The sequence below is a fragment of the Triticum aestivum genome, chromosome 4D (genome assembly GCF_018294505.1).
Source record: "Triticum aestivum cultivar Chinese Spring chromosome 4D, IWGSC CS RefSeq v2.1, whole genome shotgun sequence".
Taxonomy (NCBI): domain Eukaryota; kingdom Viridiplantae; phylum Streptophyta; class Magnoliopsida; order Poales; family Poaceae; genus Triticum; species Triticum aestivum.
The window spans coordinates 322,800,114-322,821,701 of NC_057805.1; the positions used below are offsets into that span (position 1 = coordinate 322,800,114).

A 21,588-nucleotide genomic window follows, 5' to 3' on the forward strand; every position below is an offset into this window, starting at 1 on the left:
CTATGCCTCAGCCATAGGTTCTATAAAGTGTGCCATGTTGTGTACCAAACCTGTTGTGTACCTTACCATGAGTTTGGAAAGGGGGTACAATAGTGATCCAGGAGTAGATCACTGGACATCGGTCAAAATTATCCTTAGTTACCTAAGAGGACTAAGGAGATATTTCTCGATTATGGAGGTAATAAAGAGTTTGTCGTAAAGGGATACATTGATGCAAGCTTTGACGCCGATTCAGAAGACTTTGAGTCTCAATCTGGAAACATATTAAAAGTGGGAGCAATTAGCTAGAGTAGCTCCAAACAGAGCTTCGTAGACATAGAAATTTGCAAAAATACATACGGATCTGAATGTGATAGACCCGTTGACTAAACTTCTCTCACAAGCAAAACATGATCACTCGTTAATACTCTTTGGGTGTTAATCACATGGCGATGTGAACTAGATTATTGACTCTAGTAACTCTTTGGGTGTTGTTCACATGGCGATGTGAACTATGGGTGTTAAATCACATGGTGATGTCAACTAGATTATTGACTCTAGTGCAAGTGGGAGACCGAAGGAAATATGCCATAGAGGCAATGATAAAGTTGTTGTTTCATATTATATTTCCTTATTCATGATAAAGGTTTATTATTCATGCTAGAATTGTATTGATCGGAAACTTAAATATATGTGTGAATACATAAACAAATACCGTGTCCCTAGTAAGCCTCTACTAGACTAGCTCGTTGATCAAAGATGGTTAAGGTTTCCTAACCATAGACATGTGTTGTCATTTGATAACGTAATCACATCATTAGGAGAATGATGTGATGGACAAGACCCATCCGTTAGCTTAGCATAATGATCGTTCAGTTTTATTGATATTGCTTTCTTCATGTCAAATACACATTCCTTCGACTATGAGATTATGCAACTCCCGGATACCGGAGGAATGCCTTGTGTGCTATCAAACTTCACAACGCAACTGGGTGATTATAAAGATGCTCTACAGGTATATATCTCCGAAGGTTTTTGTTGAGTTGGCATAGATCGAGATTAAGATTTTTCACTCCGAGTATCGGAGAGGTATCTCTGGGCCCTCTCGGTAATACACATCATAAGCTTGCAAGAAAACGACTAAGGAGTTGGTCATGAGGTGATGTATTACAGAACGAGTAAAGAGACTTGACAGTGGTGAGATTGAACTAGGTATGAAGATACCGACGATCGAATCTCGGGCAAGTAACATACTGATGGACAAAGGGAATTGCGTATGTTGTCATAACGGTTCGACCGATAAAGATCTTCGTAGAATATGTAGTAGCCAATATGGGCATCTAGGTTCCTCTATTGGTTATTGACCGGAGAGGTGTCTCGGTCATGTCTACATAGTTCTCGAACCCGTAGGGTCAGCACGCTTAACGTTCGATGACGACAGAGTATTATATGAGTTATGTGATTTGGTGACCGAATGTTGTTCGGAGTCCCGGATGAGATCAAGGACATGACGAGGAGTCTCAAAATGGTCGAGAGGTAAAGATTGATATATAGGACGATGGTATTCGGACACCGGAAGTGTTTCGGGGGGTACCGGGTACTTATCGGGTCACCAGAAGGGGTTCCGGGCACCCCCGACAAAAGATATGGGCCTTATGGGCCAAGAGGGGAAACACACCAGCCACAAGGGGCTGGTGCGCCCCCCATATGGGCCGGCCTAAGGAGGATAAGGAAAGGGGGGAGGGGAAGGAAAGTGTCAATACATGGCAGGAGGGCGCGGCTAGGGCAGGAGCCCTAGGGCCAGTCGGCCACCTATGTGGTGCGCCAGGCTGCCTCCCCTCCCCCTCCCACCTGTATATATGTGGGAGGGGGGCGCCTAGCACACACGAGACAATTGTCTAGCCATGCGCGGCGCCCCCCTCCACCGTTTACACCCCCGATCATATTTTCGTAGTGCTTAGGCGAAGCCCTGCGGAGATCACTTCACCATCACCGTCACCATGCCGTCGTGCTGACGAAACTCATCTACTACCTCGATGTCTTGCTTTATCAAGAAGGCGAGGGATGTCACCGAGCTGAACGTGTGCAGAACGCGGAGGTGCCGTGCGTTCGGTACTTGATCGGTTGACGTGAGAAGAAGTTCGACTACACCAATCGTGTTGTGAAACGCTTCCGCTTACGGTCTACGAGGGTACGTAGACACACTCTCCCTCTCGTTGCTATGCATCTCCATGGATAGATCATTGTGTGTGCGTAGAATTTTTTTGTTTTTCCATGCAACGATTCCCAATAGTATCGGTATGTGCAATGATCTAGCGTGACGTGTATAAAAAATATGAACGGTGGCCAAGCCACAAATACTATGCCAACTATATGATCATGCAAAGCAATATGACAATTGATGCGGCTTGAAGCTACATCGGTATTTCCCCAAAGAGGAAGGGATGATGCAGCACAACGATGGTAGGTATTTCCCTCAGTGATGAGACCAAGGTTATCGAACCAGTAGGAGAACCAAGCAACAACACGTAAGCGGCGCCTGCACACAAATAACAAATACTCACAACCCAACATATTAAAGGGGTTGTCAATCCCTTTCGGGTAACGGCGCCGGAAATTGGCAAACGGACGTGAATAAATTGTAGTAGCTTGATAAATCGAACGCCAAATAAAATAAATAAGAATAAATTGCAGCAAGGTATTTTTGTATTTTTGGTTTAATAGATCTGAAAATATAAGCAAAGGAAAAATAGATCGCAGAGGCAAATAATATGAGAAAGAGACCCGGGGGCCGTAGGTTTCACTAGTGGCTTCTCTCGAGAAAAATAAACGGTGGGTAAACAAATTACTGTTGGGCAATTGACAGAACTTCAAATAATCATGACGATATCGAGGCAATGATCATTACATAGGCATCACGTCCAAGATTAGTAGACCGACTCCTGCCTGCATCTACTACTATTACTCCACACATCGACCGCTATCCAGCATGCATCTAGTGTATTAAGTTCATGGAGAAACGGAGTAATGCAATAAGAACGATGACATGATGTAGACAAGATCTATTTATGTAGAAATAGACCCCATCGTTTTATCCTTAGTAGCAACGATACATATGTGTCAGTTCCCCTTCTGTCACTGGGATCAAGCACCGTAAGATCGAACCCACTACAAAGCACCTCTTCCCATTGCAAGATAAATAGATCAAGTTGGCCAAACAATACCCAAATATCAGAGAAGAAATACGAGGCTATAAGCAATCATGCATATAAGAGATCAAAGAAACTCAAATAACTTTCATGGATAAAAAGGTAGATTTGATCATAAACTCAAAGATCATCCGATCCCAACAAACACACCACAAAAAGAGTGACATGATATGGATCTCCAAGAGAACATTGTATTGAGAATTAAACGAGAGAGAGGAAGCCATCTAGCTACTAACTACAAACCTGAAGGTAAAGAACTACTCACGCATCATCGGAGAGGCACCAATGGAAGTGGTGAACCCCTTCGTGATGGTGTCTAGATTGGATCTGGTGGTTCTGGACTCTGCGGCGGCTGGAATTGATTTTCGTCGACTCCCCTAGGGTTTCTGGAATATTGGGTATTTATAGAGTAAAGAGGCGGTCCGAGGGCACCCGAGGTGGGCACAACCCACCAAGGCGCGCATGTGCCTCCAAGCGCGCCCTGGTGGGTTGTGCTCCCCTCGGAGCAGCCCCCAGGTGCTTCTTCGGCCCATTGGTTGTCTTCTGGTCCAGAAAAAGTTTCGCTGTGTTTGGACTCCGTTTGGTATTGATTTCCTGCGATGTAAAAATATGCAAAAAAACATCAACTGGCGCTTGGCACTATGTCAATAGGTTAGTACCAATCAATGATTTAAATGGGCTATAAAATGATTATAAAACATCCAATATTGATAATATAACAGCATGGAACAATAAAAAATCATAGATACGTTGGAGACGTATCAACAATGATGATATGTGTCATAATGAAAGGAAGAGTGGAAGTTGCATGGCAATATAACTCGGAATGGCTATGGAAATGCCATAATAGGTAGGTATGGTGGCTGTTTTGAGGAAGATATAAGGAGGCTTATGTGTGAGAGAGCGTATCATATCATGGGGTTTGGATGCATCGGCGAAGTTTGCATCACAACTCAAGGTGAGTAAGGGCAATGCACGGCACCGAAGAGGCTAGCAAAATGCGGAAAGGTGAGAGTGCGTATAATCCATGGACTCAACATTAGTCATAAAGAACACACATACTTATTGCAAAAGTTTATTAGCCCTCGAAGAAAAGTACTACTACGCATTATCCTAGGGGGATAGATTGGTAGGAAAAGACCTTCGCTCATCCGCAACCGCCACTCATAAGGAAGACAATCAATAATAAATCATGCTCCCATTTCATAGCATAACGAGAGACCATACGTGCATGCTTCGGGGATCACAAACCTTAACACAAATATTTTTACTAAACCACAATTACTCACTAGAATGACTCTATAATATCACCATTTTTATATCTCGAAACAAATGCAAGGAATCAAACTTCTCGTATATTCAATGATCTTCATGAAAGTTTTATTATATCCCTCTTGAATACCCGTCATATTAGGACTAAATTCATGACTTAAGCAAATTGCCATACTATTTATAAGACTCTCAAAATGTTATAAGTTAAGCATGAGAGTTGATCAATTTCTTCAAAATATAACCACCGACGTGCTCTAAAAATATAAGTTAAGCACTCGAGCAACTACCTAGCTCAAAAGATATAAGTAAAGCACATAGAGTATTCTAATAAATTCACGATTAATGTGTGTCCCTCTCAAAAGGTGTGTCCAGCAAGGATGATTGTTGCAAACTAAAAAGCAAATAAAGCAAAGACTCATATAATACAAGACGCTCCAAGCAAAACACATATCATGTGGTGAATTATATAGCCTCAATTAATTTACCGATGGATTGTAGACAAAACAGGGGATGCCATCCGGGGCATCCCTAAGCTTAGATGCTTGATTGTCCTTGAATATTACCTTGGGACGCCATGGGCATCACCAAGCTTAGGCTCTTGCCACTCCTTATTCCTTAGCCCATCGAAATTTCACCCAAAACTTAAAAAACTTCACAACAGAAAACTCATGAGATCCGTTAGTATAATAAAGCAAATCACCACCTTTAGGTACTGTTGTAAACTCATTCCAATTTATATTTGCATTATATCTACTGTATCCTAACTTCTCCATGGTTCATACCCCCCCCCCCCCGATACTACCCATAGATTCATCAAAATAAGCAAACAATGCATAGAAAACAGAATCTGTCAAAAACAGAACAGTCTGTAGTAATCTGGACTTTAGCCAAACTTCTGTAACTCCAAAAATTCTAAGAAATTAGGAAAGCATGGGAAATTTGTATATAAATCTTGTGTAGAAAAATTCAGATCAAAAGCACGTTTCGGTGAATTTACAAAATTCAAGAATTGAGCGCAAAAGTTTCTGTTTTTCAGCAAAATCAAACCAACTATCACCCAAAATCATCCCAAAGGTCTTACTTGGCACAAAAACTAATTAAAATAATAAAACATAATCATAACAGAAGTATAATTGCATATTTATTGAAAAGAAGAAGAAAAACAAAAACATAAAATAAAATTGGGTTGCCTCCCAACAAGCGCTATTGTTTTACGCCCCTAGCTAGGCATAATGCATAGATCTAGGTATTGTCATCTTTCGTATTCAATCCATAAGTGACCCCCATAATAGATTCATATGGCAACTTAATTTTCTTTCTTGGAAAGTGTTCCATGCCCTTCCTTAATGAAAATTGAAATCTAATGTTTCCTTCTTTCATATCAATAATTGCACCAATCATTCTAAGGAAAGGTCTACCAAGAATTATGGGGCATGTAGGATTGCAATCAATATCAAGCACAATAAAATCTACGGGCACATAGTTCCTATTTGCAGTAATAAGAACATCATTAATTCTTCCCATTTGTTTCTTAACAGTGGAATCTGATAAGTGCAAATTGAAAGAACAATCATCAAGTTTGTGGAAACCTAGCACATCACATAAGGTTTTTGGAATAGTGGAAACGCTAGCACCCAAATCACACAAAGCATTGCACTCATAATCTGTAATCATAATTTTAATGGTAGGTTTCCATTCATCATAAAGCTTTCTAGGGATTGAAACTTCCAACTCAAGTTTTTCTTCAAAAGATTTCATCATAGCATCAATGATATGTTTAGTAAAAGCCTTATTTTGATTATAAGCATGAGGTGAATTAAGCATAGATTATAACAAGGAAATACACTCAATCAATTTTTTTATTAAATTCCTTGAAAATCAAAAGAGTGGGCTCATCACTAGTTAAAGTTTTGACCTCGCCAAACCCACTTTTATCAACTTTTTCATTAAGATCTTCACCCTCCAAATTATTGGGACGCCTTCTAGATAAAGTTGACTCCTCTCCAGTCCCTTCTTTATCAAGTTTTATATTAGCAAACAAAGATTTAATAGGAGTCACACCAATCACTTTAAGATCTTCATCAAGATTATCGCGAAAACTAGAAGAACATACTTTTTCTAGCCATTCTCTCTTAGATCACATCCTAGTGATTCTCTCCCTACATTCATTAATAGAAATTTTGGATTGGTTTTAGAGACTCATTAATATCAAGCTTGAGCGGCATATATCTAATCTTAAAGGAATCAATCTCATGAGAAACTCTATCAACGTTTCTAGCCAAATAATCAATCTTAAGCAATTTTTCTTCTACCATAGCATTGAAAATCTTTTGGGAGTTAATAAAATCTTTAATATTATTCTCAAGATCAGAGGGTATCTTATTATAATTTCCATAAGAATTGCTGTAGGAATTACCATAATTATTAGAGGAATTACTAGGAAACGGTCTAGGATTAAAATTACCTCTATACGCGTTATTACCAAAATTGTTCCTACCAACAAAATTCACATCCATAGATTCATTATTATTCTCAATCAAAGTAGACAAAGGCATATCACTAGGATCAATAGGATCACTCTTGCTAGCAATCAATTTCATAAGTTCATTCATCTTTCCACTCAAAGTATTAATTTCTTCAATAGCATGCACTTTTTACTAGTAGAAGATCTTTCGGTATGCCACTGAGAGTACTTTGCCATAATATTATCTAGGAATTTAGTAGCTTCTCCTAATGTGATTTTCATAAAAGTACCACCCGTAGCGAGATCTAAAAGATTTCTAGATGCAAAATTCAATCCAACATATTTTTTGTATGATCATCCATAAACTTAAACCATGAGTAGGGCAATTTCTTATCATTAATTTCATCCTCTCCCATGTTTGTGCAACATGTTCATGATCAAGTTGCTTAAAATCCATAATATCGTTCCTAAGAGAAACGATCTTAACAGGAGGAAAAATACTTGGAAATAAAAGCATCCTTACACTTATTCCATGAATCAATATATACTATCTTTAGGCAAGGATGAGAACCAAGTTTTAGCACAATCTCGTAGTGAGAATGGAAATAGATTCAATTTAACAATATGATTATCCACATCTTTTTTATTTTGCATATCACACAATCCAACGAAATTATTAATATGGGATGCAACATCTTCATTAGGACTATCAGAAAATTGTTCTTTCATAACAAGATTCAACAAAGCGGCATTAATTTCATAAGATTCCGCACTAGTGGCGGGGGCAATGGGAGTACTAATAAAATCATCATTATTAGTGTTGGAAAAATCACACAACTTAGTATTTTCTTGAGACATCGTGACAGAGCAAGCAATCTAGCACACAAGCAAACAGAAAGCAAATGAAAAAACAAACAAAAAGAAGGCAAATATTTTTGTATTTTTCTAAAAAAGTTTCAGAAGTGGGGGAGAGGAAAACAAGAGGCAAATGACAAATGGTGTAAATGCAAGAGATGAGAGTTTATGATGGGTACTTGGTAGGCTTGATGTAGATCCTCCCCGACAACGGCGCTAGAATTTCTTCCTGATACTTGTTGAGCTTGCATTGGTTTTTCCCTTGAAGAGGAAAGGGTGATGCAGCAAAGTAGAGATAAGTATTTTCCTCAGTTGAGAACCAAGGTATCAATCTAGAAGGAGGAACACACAAGTCACCAATGAGTGTACCTACACAAACAAACAAATACTTGCACCCAACACGATAAAGGGGTTGTCAATCCCTTCACGGTTACTTGCAAGGATGAGATATGATAGTGATAGATATAAAAGATAAGTAAAAGTGCAAAATAAGATAAAGGTAAATAAATTGCAGCAAGGTATCTTTGGGTTTTGGTTTTATAGATCTGAAAATAATATGGTAAAAGGTAGACCCGGGGCCATAGTTTTCATTAGAGGCTTCTCTCTTGAAAGAAATTAAGCATACGGTGGGTAAACAAATTATTGCTGGGCAATTGATAGAAAAGCGAATAATTATAACGATATCCAAGGCAATGATCATGTATGTAGGAATCACATCCGTGACAAGTAGACCGACTCCTGCCTGCTTCTACTACTGTTACTCCACACATCGACTGCTATCCAGCATGCATCTAGTGTATTAAGTTAACAAGAATGGAGTAACACCTTAAGCAAGATGACATGATGTAGAGGAATAGATCTAATCAATATGAACAAAACCCATCTTTTTATCTTTAGTGGCAACAATACAAATACGTGTCATGTCCCCTTCTGTCACTCGATATAAGCACCGCAAGATTGAACCCACTACAAAGCACCTCTCCCATTGCAAGGAAAATCAATCTAGTTGGCCAAACCGAATCAATAGATCGGAGAGAAATACAAAGCTATCTTAATCATGCATAAAAGAGTTCAGAAAAGACTCAAATAATATTTATAGATAATCAGATCATAAACCCACAATTCATAGGATCTCAACAAACACGCAGAAAAGAAGATTACATCGAATAGATCTCCAAGAACATCGAGGAGAACATTGTATTGAAGATTAAAGAGAGAGAGGGGGTCATCTAGCTACTAGCTATGGACCCGTAGGTCTGCGGTAAACTACCCACACATCATTGGAAGGGCAACAAGGTTGATGTAGAAGCCCTCCGTGATCGAATCCCCCTCCCGGGGAGTACCGGAAAAGGCCCCAAGATGGGATCTCACGAGGACAGAAACTTGCGGCGGCGGAAAAGTATTTTTGGTGTGCCCTCTGGTCTACGGGGAATATTTGGGTATTTATAGAAGAAGAATTAGGGCTAGAGGTGCCACAGGGGCCCCACAAGCCTGGGGGCGCGCCCTCCGAGCTTGTCGTGGCCTCGTGGCTCTTCTGGCCTCCTTCCGAAGCTTCCAGGGTGTCTTTTGGTCCAAGAAAAATCGTCAACAAGGTTCGTTCCTTTTGATATTGATTTTCTATAAAGACAAAAACAAGGAAAAAAACAGCAACTAGCACTGGACACTAGGTTAATAGGTTATTCCCAAAAAATGATATAAAATAGCATCATAATGCATATAAAATATCCAAGATTGATAATATAATAGCATAGAACAATAAAAAATTATAGATACGTTGAAGACGTATCAGAGCATATTGTACCATGTGACCTCACACACCATGGCGAACGACAAACGGGGGAAGAAAAGAGGAAAATATGGAGCAACTAGTTTTGGTCCTTGCCGCCCGGCTTTAATAGGTGCTGGTAGGCTCCTCGGGCGGCGCACCGACCAACATGCCTTGAATGTGGGCAGGAAACTGGTGAGCTCCGATTTGGTTTTCTGTGGGTTCAGATTGTCAATCTGGCGTGACAAATGCGTCTGAGCTGCCTCAAATCCTTTCCACACCTGAACTGAGTTTGGGGGTGCAGACAACTTAGATATTAGACATGTGAGTTAGGAATGAGGCCCGGCTGAATACATTTATGGGTCTTGTCCAAACTGTTAGAGCACCTACAACCGGACCCCTCATATTACCCCCACACGTCGGACGGCCTGGTCAGTGACCAATCACTTTTTTGCGACGCAACCAAACCTCTCAAACTAGCCCTATGCGTCCGAGCTGTCCGACACCCCCATACCCAACCCATATGTGGGGTGAATATGAGGAGGATTGGACACGTCCGCCACATCAGATCTGGTCTAGCTTGTCCCATAAATACTCCATTGGACCAAACCCTAGTCAAAGTCCACACCCTCGACCACTCTGCTTCGTTTCCACTGCTCGTCTCCTCGTTTCCCCTCTCCTCCACCATGTCCGGCTCCGCCAACCAATCTGGTAGCGCATCCGACAGTGAGTCTGATCCGTCGACTGGGAAGGGTTCTTGAAGGAGGACTGAAGAAATAAAGGGTGTACCAGTCAGTCCGTGGTCGTATACAGTGCCAAATTTGAAAATCGTGATTGTATATGCTCTTACTTGGAACAAATGGGACGGAATGAGTATCTGATTCGATTGAAGATGTTCTAACCTATATCTTCTATACTTATAGTAGTAGTACTTAAATAGTTGCTACGCGTTGGTGGTGGATCTTTTAAAAAGATTCGCTGCCTCGCGAGCCGTGGGATCTGACACAATCAAGAGGCCAAATGTCTTACTTTATTTTGCAACAGAGGTCTTATTGCGGAAACATTTACAACAGAGGTTATGTTATAGTTTTTTTGCAACATAGGTTATGTTGCGGATTTTTTTTGCAACATAGATCGGGTTGCAGAATGTTTTTCCTGTCTTCACTTTTTTTTCCAACAATGGTGATGTGGCGGGAGAACTTTGGCAACATATGTAATGTTGCAGAAAAATTTAAAACTGAAAATGTGCATAAACATTGATGTTGTTGCCTGTGTCGAGCGCATCGTCGCTGGCCTCAGTAGAGCAATAGCGCTGCCGCTCCCGCTATTTCAGAAGCACGCCGGGGAGAACCACCGCCGCCGCCGCCGCCGACCACCACCACCACCACCGGCGACCGCCACCGCCTACCACTTATGCCAGCTACAGGAGCAGAGAGAAAGGAATGTCTCGATCCATACAGAGGCCGGTCGCAGCCGGCGGAAATCCCACCATCGTCACCGCCGCGGGGGTCTGCCGGGTTGCCTCATAGGCCTACGCTGCCGCCCTCCCTAGTCCCAGCTGCCGCCCTCCCTAGTCCCAGCTGCCGACACCCTCCGTAGTCCCAGCCGCTGCAGGATCTAACCCCTCGTCGATTTGCAACAAGAGGCTAGTTGCATAACCCCTTTATAAAACAATGGACGAGTTGCAGAACGTTGACACATAGGGGTTGGTTCCTAACCGTCTGATTAATAGCCCATCCAATGAACACGGAGGTGGCGGACGCTCACGCAGGATCGATCGGTTGAAGAGAATCATTTTCCACTTAAATAAGGCTAGTCCCGATGATTTTATGTTAGACAGAGATTAATTAAGAAGAGAGTTATGACTTTGTCTTTTACGGTGGTTAATTAAGAAGAGAGATTCTGATAAAGTCACCACTAGCCATATGTGGTTAAAAAAACAAAGCATATTAAATGGAGATAACCCTCCATTGTTAAGAATCCTATCTTCCTGAAGAAGCCTCGGATACAATCAAAATCCAAACCCAACGCCTTGTCATGTGCGTCACTGTGAGGGTGTTTGGATCCAAGGGACTTATTTTAGTCTGACTAAAAATAGTCTCTTTAAGAGGTTAAAGTTCCAAGCACCCCTCACTAAAGAGGGGCTAAAACTAGTCTTGAGACTAAATTTTTTTTAGTGAGGAGTACCCCTACTAAAATGTGGATTAGTCCTCTCTCCTCATTTAACTTCTCTCCTTTAACACATGCAAGTTCTGGATTGAAGAGTTTGGAGGATAATAAATGCTTATTAACTTGATTTTAATCTCTTTAGTATTTGAAACCAAGCATGGGTGAGGCTAGGAAGTTTTAGTCCCACTACTTTTAGTCACACAAAGTCTAAAACGTATCAAACACCCTCTGTGTTGGGCAGGCTGGCGGGTGGGCGTGGAAAGCCGTCGTCAATCCTCGCCGAGCACAGGAGAAAAGGCTGCTCCAATTGGCCCTGCCACCGAGGCCGCGGTCACGTGAAGCCCCTCTTCTGCCTTTCCTCCTCTTTCCCCACTCCCCACTCCCCCCCAACACACCAAAATTTCCCCTTCGCTCGTCTCCGCCATGCCTGGACTCTCCTGACCTAGCTAGCCGTGGCGTGCCCCACAACCCCTCCGCCCCTCTCGCGCGCGTCGCCATTACTCTTCTCCCTCGTCGCGGCATCGCGTGCCTCCACCCCGTCCGCAACCTCCGCCCGTTGGTTGGGTTTGGAGGTAACTTGGAGGTATGTTTCCGTCCAGCGATTAATAGTTAAGAAATCCCACTGACCTCCACAATGCGCACGCGGCACGCCGTCTAGATCCGCCACTGACCCAGCCGGTTGCTCCAGCGTCCAGCCTCCAGCCTCCGCGGGCCGCCGAAGATGGGCTTCATGGGGGCGAAGCTGTTCCCGTCGTGCGAGAGCATGTGCGTCTGCTGCCCGGCGCTGCGCCCGAGCTCGCGCCGCCCCGTCAAGCGGTACAAGAAGCTGCTCGCTGAGATATTCCCCAAGACGCCTGTAAGTGCCCGCTTGTCGCTATTGTTGGCCGGCCTGGTTGGTTGCTGCTGCGGTCGTTGGATATGCTGTGCTGTGCTGTCTTCGATCTATAAGTGGAGTAATCCACATGTTCCTTAAACATGCTCCACAGAACGTGGCCATGTCACATGGTTATCTTCTGCCACTGTGTAATTGTTTTTTGCAGAATGCAGCTTCCGCTGTTGCTTGCAAAGGACACACTAATGCTCACACATACTTGATACTTCAGTATTAGGGCGTATAGTTGCTCATAGAGTAGAGTTTACCTTTGCAGGAGGGTCCCCCAAATGAGAGGAAAATCATGAAGTTATGCGAGTATGCTGCCAAGAATCCCCTGCGCATTCCAAAGGCATGTGACCTTTGCATCATGCTTTCTCACGTTTCATTGCTAGAATATTCGTTAGGAGTCTTTGGTTAATCAATATTCAGTAGGTTTCTCTTCACTGCATGCTTGTCAGATTGCCAAGTTTCTGGAACAGAGGAGTCGCAAGGAGCTGCGCGCTGCTCATTTGAACTATGTCAAGATAATCACTGAAGCATACAGCAAGCTACTCTTCATTTGTAAGGAGCAGATGTGAGTTTCTGAGATTCTTGGCTGCCACTCACGTTTTCTATTTGAAAATGTTAATGGTTTCTGATGAAGCTTCGTGGCTAAAAAGTTATGTTACTGTGTGCATGTGATGGTATAGGGCATATTTTGCCATCAGCCTGGTGAACGTCCTTACCGACCTTCTGGAAAGCAAGCAGGAGAACATTCATATCCTTGGATGTCAAACTTTAGCGAGGTTTATTTACAGCCAGGTGGGCATTATGATGGATCAGACATGCTTAGAGTTATAAACATTGCATTTCAATCTGTTCCTCCTAATCATGAAAGGCTACTACTCGAGTCACTTTATTTTTTTTAGTTATGTATGACATTCACTATGTTGTCACATTCACAGGTAGACAACACATATGCACGAAATATTGAGAGCTTGGTCCACAAAGTGTGCACACTTTCACGGCAACAGGGAGTGGAGCATAGTCTTCTGCGTGCAGCAAGCCTACAGTGTCTCTCAGCAATGGTAAATGTGGCTTTGCAGCTCTCTTTCTTCATTTCTGTTATCTTCTTCACATTTCAAGGTAATTTGTTTGAATGTCCAGTTCAGTTAACTATTGTAATACTCGTGCAGATCTGGTTTATGAAGGAGCATTCATACATATTTGCTGATTTTGATGAGGTAACTACAATCAGTTCTTTTAGTTGCATTGCTCCATTGGTCATTACTTGTGGCTGTGGAGAATCAAAGGAGATTAAGCTTGTTTCTTGGACAGTTGAGTTCCAAATTGCTCAACCTGGTTGCTTGCTTAGTTGCTCGTTTGCACCAGGTTATTACCAATAGAATGCTTGTGTGGTCATAAAGAACACCATTATTTATCTTGTCTTCTGCAGACTGCAAATGTTGTTGACTTATCCAGTTTTTTAATGATTTCTGTTTTGACTTCTAGTAAAATGGTTATATCATGGCACATAAGAACTTTTATATTTCTCAAGTTTAATGCAATGATGGATGTTGACAATCTAACTCTCTTTGACGTGACAGATGGTGCAGTCGGTCTTGGAAAATTATAGGATGGATGGAACTGCTGGTGGTGATGATGACAGACATGCATCACAGCATAACTGGGTTGATGAAATAGTCAGGCGTGAGGGAAGAGCTGGTTTAGGTGGAGGTAATGATGTAAATTTCTGTGGTGCAACAACTACTAGACTGCGATCAGCAAGGGACTCTTCAGCACTGACCAGGTGAAGTGTCATTCTCATTCATATATACCCGCTATAGCACTTTTTCTTTTCCCTAAATTTTGTGCAGAAAAAAAAAGCATGCTGGTGCACATCATACACACTTTTACTGCATTGCAACTTTTCAGTTCATTTTAGTTCTGTATGGTGTCTAGCAATAGTGCATGTCATTCCTTTTCATACTTTGAAGGGTACATACATGCTAGAAGCCTATAACCGAGGTTCAGATACCACACTTAAAAAGTGTAGGTGTCTTTCAACTTCTATTGACAACTTATTTGTATGGCTAGTGTGACCTTGCTATCAAGTACATGCACATTGCACTGGAGATGCAGAAAAAGAGCACGAAACATTGAGAAGAAAATTTCCTTTTGAAGCATAGCAGATTATAATATAAATAAGTCAAGTATGTTTTTTCGCTGTTTAATCCATCAATCAAGGGATGAATGGTAACTTGGCACCAGAAGTAATGGCCTTGAGAATGACCGTCCAACCTATATTCTGTGACATGTTTGATGCTGCTTCTTTTTAATATTCGAGCTCAGATGAACCCAACATATTATGATTCATTTGAATGACTATGCAGGGAGGAGCGTGAATCTCCAGAAGTATGGTCCCATATTTGTGTTCAGAAGCTTGTGGAACTGGCCAAAGAGAGTACAACTATGCGACGCATCCTTGATCCAATGTTTTCTTACTTTGATATGAAGAAACAATGGGCTCCTCGGCATGGATTAGCTTTGCTTGTCTTGTCTGATATGTCTTACCCAGAGAAGAGTTCAGGTAAATTTTTGTTCCCAAGAAGATTTTGAATTTTGAACTATCAATCAAAATAGTAAAAATACGTAGGTCATGTTATGCTATACATGAGCTTTCTATTTATTCTTCTAATTACATGGCATGCTATGAAGATCCTTTTCTTTCTAGTAATAGATAAAGTGTCGTCAATTTTCTTGCTGTTCCATTCTTCCAATCTATTTAGTTATCTTTGAGCAAACACTATGTTTGGCGTTTTCAATTGTTGAATGTATTATAAGTCTTCTTATATTGTTGTGATTGCTCGTTTCTCGGTAGATCGTGACCCATTTTCTGATGGAATACATTTGCAGTCCACAGTGCACTTTCCTTTCCTGTTTGCAACATATTTAAGGTGTTTCCTTGTCTGCTAAAGTGCTAATACATTTGTTTCTCATAGGCAACGAACGATTGATTTTGACTACTGTCATCCGTCATCTGGACCACAAGAATATTTTGCATTGTCCTCAGACTAAATCTGATATTATTCAGACAGCAACATCTTTGGCACGGCAGCTGCGATCACGAGGAGTTTCTCCTGAACTTGCAGTAGCAGGTGACTTGTGCAGGCACTTGAGGAAAACACTAGAGGCCATGGAGTCAGCCAGTGTTGCAGAGCTGAGCTTGAATGAGTCTCTTCAAAATTTCCTGGAGGGCTGTCTTGTTGAAGTCGTAAGAGGAGTATGTCCCACACTATTCCAGTTACACGCTAACATTTGTTAACTGCCATGGATGTTTTTAGTGCATCTTTCTTAGAAATCTGCAACTGCGAGAGCTTTGACGCTGAAGAGTCACACTAGTATATAGTTTTATACATACATTCCCTTCACTTTTGTTAATTTTTTGGAACTTCTTATAGGTTAAAGATGTGCGCCCACTTTATGACATGATGGCAATTACATTGGAGAATTTGCCTTCTATTCCTGCTGTTGCTAGAGCAACTATTGGAAGTTCGCTGATACTTTGCCACATAATCTCTTTGACATCAGTATCTTCGGACGCTCCTATGGTCAGTTCTGAATTTATACTATGCACTCATCAAATAATTTCTAAATTAATAAAGAGTGGTGTGATGAAGTTCAGAAACTGCGTATTCTCTTCTTCACATCAAATAATTTATTGCACTGCATGCTGTTCATCGTTTGCAGAATTCTACTCCGTGATCAGTTGGCTACTTCTGCCATTCTTTGCTGAGTTTTTAATCTAACTCTTCCTAGCAGGTGTTTCCGGAAGCACTCCTCCAGCAGATATTGAGATCCATGGTACATCCAGATGCAGACACTCGTGTGGGGGCGCACCACATATTTTCTGCTGTAATTGTCCGAGGCCCAAGCCATCAGAGGGGTGATTCAGAGTACCTATTTGCAACAAAAAAGTGTCAATCTCGATCACCATCAGTGTTTTCTTCAGCTACTGCTCTACTTGAGAAGTTAAGGAGAGAGAAAGAATGCTTAGGTTCAGATAAGCCTGGACATATGATGCATGATGATGGGAAGGAAAGAAACACCCATGAAGAGGATAATAAGCATGTTTGGGCACGAAAAAGCCCGGCTTATTTTTCAAAGTTGGTCTTTTCTTTCGTCGATCGATGGGCAACACTAGCTAGTTCTGCTGAGGTAACCCAGTCCTGCCCCATCCCCACCTCACCCCTGCAAGGTTCCTTGTTTTGTTGCGATGTATTACCTCTGTTCCATATTAGTTCACGCTCAAATGTATCTAGACGTATTTCAGTGCTACATACATCTGTTTGGGCGTCAACTAATATGGAACGGAGGGAGTATATATTTTTGGGTCTGGTTGGATCACTTGGGCCTCGTTTGGTTGCTGTGGATCCCCCAGGGATCCCGGCCTTTATCCAGGGGGCAAAGCCCACGCAGAAATTGTCCCCGGGAGAGAGAAGCCCAACATTTGGATGACCCAGCCCACGGGGCATGCCGGCCCTAACCCCTCTATTTTCCCGGGTGCAGTTTCCAGGCCTCCGCACTCGTGGAATTTCCCACGGTTCTCTTCTCACGCGCAGTCGTTGTTCGTGACGCCCGCTTCCTTTGTTCATCTCCCCCGGTCCAGTTTCTTTCCTCTTACTCAAAAAAATCTCCCCCGGTCCAGCTGGCAGCTGTTGCCATTTGGTCACATGAATTGAGGGATATTTCCCCCACAAGAGGAGGGGATCGTACATACGCCCTGAATTCCCCCGAGGTGGTTAGCTGCCCTTGGTTTGTTCCCTCCGTCAACCAAATGAGCCCTTAGACTACCCATAGTGGGGAGTAACTTAGACTAGTAACATGCTATGTTACTAGTCTATGTTACTATATAGTGGGGCATAACATATGTGTGGTGTCATGCAACATTTCATTTATTAGGTTGTAGACTCATCTTGTCTTGGTATGTGTGATGTTACTCATTGTGTGAGTAACTAGCTATGTTACTCAATTTATTTCTCTCTTCATTAATTAGCTGCCACATTATCTTTTTTGCTTAGGTGTCATCTATGTTACTCCCACTATGGGTAGTCTTAGAGGGATACACAACTCATTGATCATGATTACTGAAGAAAAAACTTTTGACCCATCTTCCAGGAAACCAAAATCGTCCTGTTAACTGAAGATCAAACAAATCAATTGCTGTCTGCGTTTTGGATACAGGCCAATCAGACCGATAACACTCCTTTTAATTATGAGGCCATTGGTCATTCATACAGCCTCACTGTTCTTTCTTCCCGCCTTAAGGTACGAGTTCCTTTTTAGACTGTATCTTTTAAGTTTTCAAGTATACCCATGAAGAGTTTATCAAGTGATTCTCATTTTCCTCATTTTTGGATAGCACTTTTCTTTCATAAAGAGATACTTAGTCATGTCAATCTCTTTATGCTGCAAGAAATATATCCTTGCATACTATCGAAGTTCTCATTATCTTGGCTAAGTAAAATTTCCCATGTTGAAATAGTGGTTTTGGTGCTGCAGAATTCAAGCAACAGTAATAACATTCAGTTCTTCCAGTTGCCTCTGTCCCTCCGAAGTATTGCTTTAACTCCAAGTGGTAGGATCTGCATAATGAAATTTATGATCACATGTTTCCGCATCCGCATCATGAAGTTCACTCGTCTTATATGCAATTTTTCCAGGAGGCCTGCCCCCTTCTTGCCAACGGTCTATTTTTTCCTTAGCAACGAGTATGCTGGCTTTTGCTGGAAAAGTCTGTCATATTGTTGAATTGGCAGAGTTGCTAAGGTGTTTTACCTCATCCAATGTAAGTACTCTGTTGTAGTACAGAAACTATTAAGATACCTCTGTTTTGTTTTTTCATGTGAAACTTTACTTCAGTTTTCTCAAAAGAAGAAGTATTACCTCTAAGGTGTTTTACATTATCTGGTGTAAGTTCTAGTACATATGCTAATAAGATACTCCTATTATGTTTCTGCATGTGAAACTGTACTTCAGTTTTATATCTAAATAAAAGTATTACTTCTAAGGTACTCCCTCCGTCCCAAAATAAGTGTCGCTGATTTAGTACAACTACTAAATCAGCGACACTTATTTTGGGACGGAGGGAGTATTTTACATTATCTGATGCAAGTCCTAAGTTCTAGTACAGATGCTAATATGATACTCCTATTATGTTTCTTAGGTGAAACTTTACTTTGCTTTTTTTCCAAAAAAAATGTATACTTGCAGTATTTCTTGTGTGCAGCAACGCATGTGTTCATACTAATGTTCATTGGCGTGCCTCACTTTAATGGTAGCTTTCTTGTGGCCTTCTGTGCCCATTGCCCAATTATCTCTTCAATAACTTTTGTTTGTTCTACTCCCTCCGTTCATAAATAAGTGACACTATTTAGCAAATATAAAATTACCTTCAATTTCCTGAACATTTGCTGAAAACTATGTTATCATATTTTTTTGCAGATTGATTCTTATCTAAGAATTGGTGAAGACTTGCAACTCTATGTAAGGTTGCAATCGGATCTTGGCAGCTATGGTTCTGAAAGTGATCAAGACGTTGCTAGGTCTGTACTTTCTGATTGCAGAAAGAAAGTGGGAATAAATGATCAGCAAGTGCTTGATGTGATTGCCTGTGCACTTTCAAATTTAACTGAGGTTAGTCCTGTGAGAATGGTTCAATTTTGTCATCTATTTGCTGTTGACGCTGCATTTTATGGCACTAGTGAGATCACATACTGATGCTGTTGAAAGTGAAGGTAACGTACTATTTCCTAATGTTCTTATAACTGCGTTATCAGATGGACAAGGATGCAGTGGCGAAGGAGCTCACAGAGATGTTTACTCCTGAAGAAGTTCCCTTGTTTGGTTCAAATTCAGCCCTTGACTGGGCCAACTTTCATGCGCAGGCATTTTCGGATGAATCCCTTTCTTTTGATGAGGTATGCCACTTACACTAAATGGTCCCTACTAATAGCGCAAATTTCATTAGGTGGTGGCACTTGCAAAAGTTTGCAATACTGCAATGTTCCTTCTTGTACTGTACGTTGCCATCATTAAAATGTATTTTTACATCTTCTCACATGTGTCCTTTTGCATTGTAGGAGTGTTCAAGAACATCTTCGGTAGATGGTGGATTGCATGACTCACCAATTACAAATACTGCTAGCTCCACATCCAAGATTACGCTTCCTCATTCTGCTCCCCGTGTCCTGGGTGTTGGTCAGCTGCTTGAATCGGTGAGTACCTGTTGTGAAATTCAGCTGCTGTTGCACACGGTGACACGGTTTACTACTCGGTTGTTGGCTCATAGTTCTTGTGTGGTACCTGTTGTGAAATACTCCCTCCGTCCCAAAATAAGTCAAGACACTTATTTTGGGACGGAGGGAGTACATGTCACTGTCCTGAACTGACAGTATTGCCGTGAACCAATTGGCTTCTCTGTTAGGGTGATCTTTTTTTTTGAACACCCAATGTTGAATTCCTGGATCTGCCACTGCCCTAGCCCCTTTTCACTTGCTACCTCTGTTTCAGTGTTCACATTTTCTTGTCTGGTAAAGCTAGTATAACCACAGCAAAACATATACTTCGTTTTTGCATTGAGTTCTGAGTAGTAGACTGTTTCTCTGGTTAGGCGCTGCATGTAGCTGGCCAGGTTGCAGGGTCATCCGTTTCTACCTCCCCCCTCCCATACGGCACAATGACTAGTCAATGTGAGGCCCTGGGATCGGGCACTAGGAAGAAGCTATCAAGCTGGCTCGTGAATGGCCACAACTCGACTCCAGACAATCCTGTGCCAAGCCTTCCCGCTGCCGACCATTTCATCCTTCCTAAGGTATGAAGATTCTACAAAGCCCAACCGGTTTACTCTGAATCTTGTTTTCACTTTTCACTAACAACATTTGTCCAGGTAAATTTGTGTGGCTTCGAGATCAACCGCACGTCATCGGAGCCGTGCTCCATGGTGAAGCTTCCACCGGCTAGCCCATTCGACAACTTCCTGAAGGCAGCTTATCGCACCCCGCAGGAGATGTGATTACCCTTGCGGATCACAGCTAACCGTCGGAAGAAGTGCTAGACTGTAGTATCTAAGCTTTGAACACTGCCTCCTGTCTGCGAGTAACATGGTATCAGTTGTTGTAGCGTATGTATGACCACGTGTATCTATCTATGTACTAAAACGCCTGTAGCGTGTGTGTGATCATGTGCACCGCAGTACTAGATGTCTGTAACCTAGCGTGTCGTGTCTGTTGTCTGTAGCGAGAAGACTTGTGATCGAGACTAATGCCATGATCTGGGCATCTCTCCATTTCTTGTCCGTGTAGTCTAGAACGAGAAACAACAAAGCAAAATACGCCCGTTGAATCGTGGGACGGAGGGAATCACAGATATGCCGCATCACGTATCAGCTACTGCACGTTGTATATTTGAGCAGCAGTCATTTCTGTGTATATGCTGAAATGGGGTTACACAAGTGCAATGCTTTAAACACGATTTTTCGCAATGGTTAAAGAGTATGTGCGAGTTCAGGACATGCTTCATTGATAAACTTTTCCACAACTAATCATGCGCACACAACATGTGGCCAACATAATGACCACAAGAAGCATACGGCTGACGAAGTGTGACAAATTCCCAATTGTGACAATAAACTCAACATGTGTAGAAAGAACTGTAGGTGACTAGCTTTAGTTAACAGCTGACTAAGTAATATTGTTTTTGTTAGAGCGCGACTAAGATTTAAGGTGAGAGGCTTATTTTTTGGATCGGAATATTTAGCGAAGGTCAGATTTTTAGGCAAGGCAAATCGAATGTTTTACGTGACAAATTATGTTTGCCGAGGGTGGCAAGTTTAGCTGGCGAGCATGGCAGCCAGAAAATTGCCATGCTCGCCAACTAAAATTTTCATCCTCACACCAACATAAATTGCCATGAGAAACATTTCCCCTTTTTTTATTTCAAGGGAAGGGTGAGAGGCTTATTT

At 41.8% G+C, this 21,588-nt stretch overlaps 1 protein-coding gene across 4 annotated transcripts; it reads left to right on the forward strand.

The window, feature by feature from the left end:
- Positions 1–11,996: 11,996 nt before the first annotated feature.
- LOC123097671 (protein SEMI-ROLLED LEAF 2) lies at positions 11,997–20,913 on the forward strand. Of its 4 annotated transcripts, none has more exons than XM_044519479.1 (20): positions 11,997–12,296; positions 12,402–12,569; positions 12,862–12,936; positions 13,046–13,161; positions 13,277–13,388; positions 13,532–13,654; positions 13,763–13,810; positions 14,174–14,376; positions 14,960–15,156; positions 15,569–15,849; positions 16,028–16,177; positions 16,386–16,784; positions 17,745–17,894; positions 18,129–18,204; positions 18,290–18,414; positions 19,071–19,262; positions 19,406–19,546; positions 19,709–19,843; positions 20,239–20,439; positions 20,515–20,913. In XM_044519479.1, exons 2-20 carry the CDS (start codon positions 12,435–12,437, stop codon positions 20,638–20,640), a joined length of 2,985 nt encoding a protein of 994 aa, XP_044375414.1. In that variant the 5' UTR covers positions 11,997–12,296; positions 12,402–12,434; the 3' UTR covers positions 20,641–20,913. The 4 variants fall into 4 exon arrangements, with proteins under 4 accessions (XP_044375414.1, XP_044375417.1, XP_044375416.1 ...); XM_044519482.1 differs by having other exon boundaries at positions 18,293–18,414; XM_044519481.1 differs by having other exon boundaries at positions 16,389–16,784.
- The last annotated feature ends 675 nt before the right edge of the window (positions 20,914–21,588 follow it).

Bases quoted from the DNA above. Each gene is read 5' to 3' on its own strand.
- LOC123097671 (XM_044519479.1), top strand. From the start codon at position 12,435: ATGGGCTTCATGGGGGCGAAGCTGTTCCCGTCGTGCGAGAGCATGTGC. The intron at 12,570-12,861 runs GTAAGTGCCCGC...TTACCTTTGCAG, and splicing joins AGATATTCCCCAAGACGCCT to GAGGGTCCCCCAAATGAGAG. The intron at 18,415-19,070 runs GTAAGTACTCTG...ATTTTTTTGCAG, and splicing joins GGTGTTTTACCTCATCCAAT to ATTGATTCTTATCTAAGAAT.